General features: G+C 41.7%; 1 protein-coding gene across 1 annotated transcript; it reads right to left on the bottom strand.

Moving 5' to 3' along the window:
- Nucleotides 1–2,002: 2,002 nt before the first annotated feature.
- Nucleotides 2,003–5,723, bottom strand: LOC110506224 (protein HTATIP2-like). The gene is made up of 5 exons (XM_021585631.3): nucleotides 5,390–5,723; nucleotides 5,067–5,174; nucleotides 3,769–3,906; nucleotides 3,571–3,632; nucleotides 2,003–3,308 (listed from the first exon to the last, which is right to left on the bottom strand). Exons 1-5 carry the CDS (start codon nucleotides 5,588–5,590, stop codon nucleotides 3,092–3,094), a joined length of 726 nt encoding a protein of 241 aa, XP_021441306.3. The 5' UTR covers nucleotides 5,591–5,723; the 3' UTR covers nucleotides 2,003–3,091.
- Between the last annotated feature and the right edge of the window lie 3,615 nt (nucleotides 5,724–9,338).

The raw sequence follows: 9,338 nt of genomic DNA on the forward strand, positions 1-9,338 counted from the left end.
AACATGTTAATTATTTTACAAAAGAATGGAGCACTCCTTTCTAGCTTGCAGGAAAGGTGAAAACTACGAACATTTGCATGTCTAAAGAAGACAATGCTACCCACCAAAAGGACACTGCTGAAGTGATGCTGATAGGACCATGAACTGCTGGTCTGAATGTCTACAGTGCTGGCTGTCCAGTTTTGAACAGTTCTGATGCAGAATCAATGTGTTCAAGACGATTTGGTAGGGCAGCCCCCGAAGTGCCTTATCAACTGAATACAATAATTTACTCTGGTGTTAGTGAGAATGCTATTCATTGACTACAGCTCAGCATTCAACACCATAGTGATGATCTTTGAGGGCACTAAGCTAAGGACGCTGAGACTAAACACCTCTCTCCGCAACTGGATCCTGGACTTCCTGACGGGCCACCCCCAGGTGGTAAGGGTAGGTAACAACACATCCGCCACACTGATCCTCAACATGGAGGCCCCTCAGGGGTGTGTGCTTAGTCCCCTCCTGTACTCTCTGTTCACTAATGACTGCACGGACAGGCACGGCTCCAACACCATCATTAAGATTGCTCATGACACAACATTGCCTGATCTCCGACAATGACGAGATAGCCTATGGAGAGGTCAGAGACCTGTCCTGGAACCACACGGCCAACAACCTCTCCCTCAAAGTGATCAAGACAAAGGAAATTATTGTGGACTACAGGAAAAGGAGGACCAAGCATGCCCTCATTCTCATTGACAGGCTCATTGACAGGGCTGCAGGTTCAAGTTCCTTGGTATCCACATCAACAAACTAACATGGTCCAAACACACAAAGACAGTCGTGAAGAGGGCACGACTATTCCCCTTCAGGAGACTGAAAAGATTTGGCATGGGTCCTCAGATCCACAAAAGGTTCTACAGCTGCACTATCGAGAGCATGGTTGCATCACTTCCTCGTATGGCAACTGCTCGGCCTCAGACCGCAAGACACTACAGAGGGTAGTGCGTACGGCCCAGTACATCACTGGGACCAAGCTTCCTGCCATCCAGGACCTGTATGTCAGAGGAAGGCCCAAAAAATTGTCAAAGACTCCAGCTACACTGTTTTCTCTGCTACCACATGGTAAGCGTTACCATAGCACCAAGTCTAGGTCCAAGAGGCTTCTAAGCAACTTCTACCCTCAAGCAAGAAGACTCCTGAACATCTAATCAAATGGCTACTCAGACTATTTGCATTCCCCCCTCCTTTTTACACTTCTGCTACACTCTATGCATAGTCACTTTAATAACTCTACATGTACATATTACCTTGACTACCTGGTGCCCCCACACATTGACTCTGTACTGGTACCCCCTGTATATAGCCTCGCTATTGTTATTTTACTGCTGCTCTTTATTTTTATTTCATTGCAATTTATTTTAAACTGCATTGTTGGTTAAGGGCTTGTAAGTAAGCATTTCACTGTAAGGCGAAATACCAAATACCTGTTGTAGTTGCCGCATAAAATTTGATTTAAACAGTCTCTGATCTTGCTAACCCCCAGTGTCTCACCTCTGAGAAGCAGTTCTGTTGTGATTACATCACGTAGGGCTGAATTACAGTAATACTATTGGTCAACAACTCAGATTTTGAATCCTAACAACTCAGATGCTTATAAAAGGGTCTTAGATTCATTGTCTCTTTCTCTTACGTTTCTGACCTGCGCTGGTGAGATACCTGCACTCTTTCTCTCCAATGGGCCATGGCCATTTCTTTCTCTCTGACCATGCTTAGAGTAATGCCTTGTAATGCTTTGTAACTTAAGCGTATGCCTTTTATGTTATCATTCAGTTTACAAAGTAATTAAATACACTTGTATTTAGAATTCCATTCTCAGACATTTGTTCATTGCCTATTACTGTAACTCAGCTATAGTGTTCTTGCATTTAACTATTTATCTTATGGAGTCAGTTAATGGGCTAATTACAGTCTTAAGTCGAATGTGAGCTATATACTGTATATACAAAGCATTACTGCCCACTACATCATTGTTTAATGTAACACAGAAGCATAGACCACTTAAATACATAGCATTTACATAACGCCTGTATAAAAATCCAAGTCAATATGAGTGTGAACAACATAACCCCTGATTAAATTACATGCTTAGCATTGCTCAGAAAACAAAAGTGATCAAAGACAAGTCAGACATATTGCCTTTAAAATCCCTCTCCAATGGTTGTCCTGTGGAAAATAAACTCTTGCTTCAAGTAAGTGCATCGTTTTTCACTGGTTAAGAACATGGTCTTACATAAAATAGCATGAACGCTGTAGGCTGGATGGAAGAGCTTCTACTAACTAAAGCGTTTTGAGGAGTTACCGTTTTGGACCCAGAAGAACCAGTCCAATACATTTCCCTCTCCACCTAATATATTAAACCGATTCTAGCCTCTGTGCCAGTCTGTTTCCTCTTCAGCGAAGTCCTTGTTGACCACAAAAATAGTCTGCACCCGGAAAGAGCACTTGGGATACAAAGACAACAAGGCATATTTCAGTATTCATAATTACATCCCCATTTCCCAATCATATCTTATTTGCATTACCCATGAAGAGCTTTAAAAATTGCACTTTTCATAAGGAAACATCCCCCTTTGGACTCATTCCCAGAGAAACAGAGCTCGAGCTAGCTACCGTGTTGACTATCATGGTTGAAAGGAACCTCAAGTTGAAGCCAACGAAGCTTTGAACGCTTAACCATGCGCTCTGAGAGCATCGGCATTGCTCTAGAAATTCAACTTTATACTTGTCGTCAACCCTCCTCCATGCTTTCAAAGGAAGTTGTTAGCAGAAAATATATTGTCATGAAGTAGAAGCACCATCACATGAAATGGCAGTAGCACAACACACTTCACCGTCAGTCTCTGGCTGAGCTCCCAATACTCACATTTCCTCAAGACCTTTCCTTCATTAGCACTGATGGGTGAAAGGACTGGATAGGGGCTTCCTTGACATTGCTCTCACATGTCATGTCCAGGCAGACCAGTGGCAGTATAACCACATCAGTGGTTTATGGAGGAAAGGGGATGAGGAAATGAAGCTATTGAGACACACCTTCCCTCTTCCCTGTCCCTCATTTCTCTGGGGCCTTCCCCAAGTCATAGATGGCTTTATTCTCCAGGATCTCCACTTTCTCCCCTGCAGGGATCAGTGTGTTGGCCACCATGGCCCTGGTCACTGATTGGATGGGGATGAACATCGCTGTGGGAAACATGGACGAAAAAGGGCCCAGGACCTTCCTGGCAAACCATTCAGCAGGCTGGCTCTCCTGCCTGTCGACCATCAGCACCCTGGGAGGAAAAACAAGAGAAAAATAATTCAGTTGAGTTGTTACAAGTGAAATAACTTACGGCATCAAAATATCTCAGAGTGAACACTGTGTTTACATCATGTGATCACTGGAGAAATGTGTATATTGCTAATCATGACATTGGTGTGAGATATTCACCTATGGTCACCATTTCTTTTGCCATGACTGATAAGGTGATGAACAAGTGAGTCTTTTCTGCTAAGAAACATTTTTTACACGTGACTAATGAAAATGAGACTTACGCAGGGCGATAGATGGAGTACCTCTCGAAGCCCAACGGCTCAATGTCTGCCTCCACTTGTCCCTGGAGAAGCAAACATCTGCATTAACCAAACAATATGCAGCACTTCATCAAGTAGCTTTACGAGAGAGGCTGAAAGAGTCCTTATGAAAGGCTATAAATTAGGTGTCTTTACTCAGGTGAACATTTTGTGTATTACCTTCACTTTGAGATAGAGAAAACCACTGGTTTTGTCAGCCCCTTTAGAAGACTCTAGGTTGAAGTGTGAGCAGCCCCCTGCCTTGGCGAGCTCCGCTGACTTCAGGACGTAGTCATGGTCAACACGGATGAATCCATCCTACAATGACAGAAAGATAAGAGAAACTATGTGACATTAATCTGCATTTGAACACATTATCCAAGCAGGTTGTGTATGGTGTGTCGTTCAATATCCTTTCAGCAAGCCATGACACCATCTCCGATTGTTCTGGAATCGTTTCTGTAGTTAGAAACATAAGAATTTCTGCATCATTATTTTGTTGAAATATAATTTGATCGCTGAGAAATTAAGATGATTGACTGTACCCAATTGGCCCTTTTTAATTTATAGGATTCATATAATATTAAATAAATATAGCACCTAACATCCGATTTGGAACAAACTTGTTTCTAACAATGAGTAAGACATGAGCAATCTAAAATAATAGTCAAAAGACATCAACCGGACCCCGAACACCCCACGCCAATCCCAACCCAACAACGACAATATAGTATCAGTTCTCTACGTCAGAGAAGTAGTATTGATCTGTTTCTTCATTCTATGTCATGTATTCTCAGTGAATTTGGTAGTGATTTTTTTTTCTGTTCAGATAATTTAGTCTTTGAAATTGTTAGGTTTATGTCCCATCCTACATCCTGATATTACCAGGTTCTGACCACTGGATGGTGCAGTTTCTGCTATTAGGGGATAAAATAAATAAATAATACAACCCCCCTCAATGTTAATAAAGGGATAGTTCACCAAAATTACTTAACTTTTTCACCTAATAGCAAGAACAGCACCATCTCATGGTCAGAACCTGATAATATCAGGATGTAGGACGGGACTTAACATAACTTTAATTAATAACTTATCTGAACTGGTGGTGGGGGGGGGGAACACCACATTCACTGGGAATACATGACAGAGTGTGAAGAAACAAACATACTGCTAGAAACACACTACTTGTCAGACACAGAAAACTGATACTATATACTTGGCGTGGGGTGTCTGTTGGTGGCTTTGATCATTGGATAAATCATTGTTAGATGATGATCCTAGAAATTAAAAATGGCCAATTTGGATGCAATCAATTAGCCGACACCACAAATGATTTTTAAATAAAATAATGTTGCCCGAATGCTAATCTTATCCGTCTCAAAAAACAAAAATGGGGTTGTGGGTGTCGAAATCCTCTTTCTTTTGACCTTGGTGGTACATGTTCACAGGGGTCTCTACATCATTGGCCATGAACTCACAGCCCCTGCTTTGGCTTTGGTCGTTCCCAGGCAGCAGTAGCCAACATCATGCCCTTGGAATGCTGCAGCATAGTCATTCAGTTTCTCAAAGTCCACCACCTCCTGCACCTGAAAGATGACAGAGAACAGGCCAATCTTTATAATGGATGTAGGCTTCTTGTGGGCTTTGTTGTAGTCTGCACACACATTTAAATGGTATTGAATGTTTAACTTTATTCAAAGCTCATGGTAGGGTGTTAGGTGACGCGACAAACAATGGACGCTATACGAGAATTCTACAAAAACAATTAATCATTTGAAAACATAAATGTGACAGTTGTTACCCATGTCGAAAAATCCGAAAAGCAAGTGCCGTGCAAAGAATGTTGAAATCTGTGGAAACAGCCCTTTTTGTCAAACCTGCGGAATCGGTGTGTTCTTATTTGCTCTTTGCGATGGGTATTCCTCAACCTACCAGAGAAAGATCGATGTGACACTGTATTGCCTAGAAGTATGGGTAAGTCCTGAGGGTGTGTCACGTTCATGCGATGTCTTTTGACTGAAATATAAGGTAAAAAGTTTCCTTATTGTAATTAGGTATAGCTCTTTTTAAGAATTTAAAATATATATTTTTAAATAATCTCTGTTCTGCATCAGCCTTAGCCCTTGACCATGACTCAGTACCATTACATTAGATATGAGTCATTGGATGAAGGCATCTCTTTTAGGGTGTGGTTTTGTTAAGAGCCGCAACGCTCGGTCTGAACATTAACACGCATCGCTCGTTCTACAGTTTTGGAAGCACAAGGACCTTATATTTCATATCTATGAGAAATTATACAAAAATAAATAAAGGTTAAGTTGATACATGCCTTTTATAGGGTTAGGGTTCCCACATGGTCATATTTCCACGTTACAGAGCTTGTTTATGGAAAACAGCTCATACCCTAATAGAACAGTTTCTGCTCCACCAAATGACCCAGCAGACTGGCCCACAGTCTTAACAGACTTTATGAGGACTGAGTTAGTGCGCAGAGGTCCATTCCAACCAGGACTGGATTGATCTTACCCTAAAGACAAATCTAGAAGAGGTTTCCATTCAGGCTTATTACAGAGACAGCTGTCAAATTTAGAAAAGATTACCAGGAGCTGGCTTTCATGATCTAAAACAACACTGTGTATCATTTTTGCTGTAAGCTCTTTTCTACAAAAAAAAGACTACAAAATAATAAAGGAAGGCGTGAATCACTGGTCAAATATCAACACCATGAGGGTAGTCCTGAACACACAGACAATATGATTAAGTGGAGACAACTTGATCTGCTCCTAAGTCGGACTCTTGACCAGATACAAATGACAATGTTGGAGGCAGAAAGAAAGAGATGGCGGGATGTCTTTACACGTTTAGTAAGTATACCCAGTCTCTGGATGAAATAAACCTAGCATTCAGGGGTTCATCAGACAAATTCCTACAAACAGATAATGGAAACTTCCTAAAAAGAGGTTGAATTACTGGCAATATTTTACCCGGTTATGGAAAATCTCAGCAAAATTAAAGATGGAGATACAGTGCCTTGCGAAAGTATTCGGCCCCCTTGAACTTTGCGACCTTTTGCCACATTTCAGGCTTCAAACATAAAGATATAAAACTGTATTTTTTTGTGAAGAATCAACAACAAGTGGGACACAATCATGAAGTGGAACGACATTTATTGGATATTTCAAACTTTTTTAACAAATCAAAAACTGAAAAATTGGGCGTGCAAAATTATTCAGCCCCTTTACTTTCAGTGCAGAAAACTCTCTCCAGAAGTTCAGTGAGGATCTCTGAATGATCCAATGTTGACCTAAATGACTAATGATGATAAATACAATCCACCTGTGTGTAATCAAGTCTCCGTATAAATGCACCTGCACTGTGATAGTCTCAGAGGTCCGTTAAAAGCGCAGAGAGCATCATGAAGAACAAGGAACACACCAGGCAGGTCCGAGATACTGTTGTGAAGAAGTTTAAAGCCGGATTTGGATACAAAAAGATTTCCCAAGCTTTAAACATCCCAAGGATCACTGTGCAAGCGATAATATTGAAATGGAAGGAGTATCAGACCACTGCAAATCCACCAAGACCTGGCAGTCCCTCTAAACTTTCAGCTCATACAAGGAGAAGACTGATCAGAGATGCAGCCAAGAGGCCCATGATCACTCTGGATGAACTGCAGAGGTCTACAGCTGAGGTGGGAGACTCTGTCCATAGGACAACAATCAGTCGCATATTGCACAAATCTGGCCTTTATGGAAGAGTGGCAAGAAGAAAGCCATTTCTTAAAGATATCCATAAAAAGTGTTGTTTAAAGTTTGCCAGAAGCCACCTGGGAGACACACCAAACATGTGGAAGAAGGTGCTCTGGTCAGATGAAACCAAAATTGAACTTTTTGGCAACAATGCAAAACGTTATGTTTGGCGTAAAAGCAACACAGCTGAACACACCATCCCCACTGTCAAACATGGTGGTGGCAGCATCATGGTTTGGGCCTGCTTTTCTTCAGCAGGGACAGGGAAGATGGTTAAAATTGTTGGGAAGATGGATGGAGCCAAATACAGGACCATTCTGGAAGAAAACCTGATGGAGTCTGCAAAAGACCTGAGACTGGGACGGAGATTTGTCTTCCAACAAGACAATGATCCAAAACATAAAGCAAAATCTACAATGGAATGGTTCAAAAATAAACATATCCAGGTGTTAGAATGGCCAAGTCAAAGTCCAGACCTGAATCCAATCGAGAATCTGTGGAAAGAACTGAAAACTGTTGTTCACAAATGCTCTCCATCCAATCTCACTGAGCTCGAGCTGTTTTGCAAGGAGGAATGGGAAAAAATTTCAGTCTCTCGATGTGCAAAACTGATAGAGACATACCCCAAGCGACTTACAGCTGTAATCGCAGCAAAAGGTGGCGCTACAAATTATTAACTTAAGGGGGCTGAATAATTTTGCACGCCCAATTTTTCAGTTTTTGATTTGTTAAAAAAGTTTGAAATATCCAATAAATGTCGTTCCACTTCATGATTGTGTCCCACTTGTTGTTGATTCTTCACAAAAAAATACAGTTTTATATCTTTATGTTTGAAGCCTGAAATGTGGCAAAAGGTCGCAAAGTTCAAGGGGGCCGAATACTTTCGCAAGGCACTGTACATGCTCATTACCTTGGGAAGCACACACAGAATGAGCTGATACAGATTGTGGGTGACAAGATTCTGGAAGCAATAGTGACTCAAGTAAGAGACTCAAAGTACTTCTCCATTATCTTGGACTGTACAGCTGACATTAGTCACCGGGAGCAAATGTCCATTCTTCTGAGACGCGTGGCTTTAAAGGGAAAGCCAGAGATCAAGGAGCACTTCCTTGGCTTTGTGAATGTTGAGGTTACAACAGGCTTGAAATCTGTCCACTGTCATCTTAGATAAGCTGAACGAGCTGAAGATTCCATTTGAAGATTGCAGAGGGCAAGCTTATGATAATGGGGCCAACATGAAGGGCAAGCACCAAGGAGTACAAGCCAGACTACAAAAAAAAAAGAAATCCTAGAGCCGTGTTCGTCCCATGTGGAGCACATACTCTGAACCTTGTCATTGCAGATGCTGCCAGATCTCCAAAAAATATGCAGTTTTTTGGGGGGGGCATGTGCAAAAGCTCTACGCCTTTTCAGCGGGCACACAAAGATCTCTCTCTCTCTCTCTCTCTCTCTCTCTCTCTCTCTCTCTCTCTCTCTCTTGACCTCTGAATGCTCGCTATGAAAAGCCAACTGACATTTACTCCTGAGGTACTGTTGCACCCTCTAAAATCACTGTGATTATTATTTGACCCTGCTGGTCATCTTTGAACCTTTGAACATCTTGAAGAACAATCAGGCCTTAATGGCCAAGTCCTGTTATAATCTCTACCCAGCACAGCCAAAAGAGGACTGGACACCCCTCAGAGCCTGGTTCCACTCTAGCTTTCTTCCGTTCTAGGGAGTTTTTCCTAGCCACCATGCTTCTACATCTTCATTGCTTGCTGTTTGAGGTTTTAGGCTGGTTTTCTGTATAGCACTTTGTGACATCAGCTGATGTAAAAAGGGCTTTATAAATACATTTGACTTGATTTGGTGCCAGAAGCTCGTTCTTGAGAACTCAATCGCTCTTTGATAGCAGATTGTAGTCGCACTTGTTGTCTTGTGGATTGTTGCCACCAGAACTGAGTTGTCGCCTGTCAACCAAACATTCTACTGTAGCTGCTATACATTTACTTTCGATGT

The sequence above is a fragment of the Oncorhynchus mykiss genome, chromosome 26 (genome assembly GCF_057628025.1).
Source record: "Oncorhynchus mykiss isolate SJ-2025 chromosome 26, ASM5762802v1, whole genome shotgun sequence".
Taxonomy (NCBI): domain Eukaryota; kingdom Metazoa; phylum Chordata; class Actinopteri; order Salmoniformes; family Salmonidae; genus Oncorhynchus; species Oncorhynchus mykiss.

Bases quoted from the DNA above. Each gene is read 5' to 3' on its own strand.
- LOC110506224 (XM_021585631.3), bottom strand. From the start codon at position 5,590: ATGAACGTGACACACCCTCAGGACTTACCCATACTTCTAGGCAATACA. The intron at 5,175-5,389 runs GTAACAACTGTC...GTCATCTTTCAG, and splicing joins TTTCGGATTTTTCGACATGG to GTGCAGGAGGTGGTGGACTT. The intron at 3,907-5,066 runs GTGAGTTCATGG...CTGTCATTGTAG, and splicing joins CCAAAGCCAAAGCAGGGGCT to GATGGATTCATCCGTGTTGA.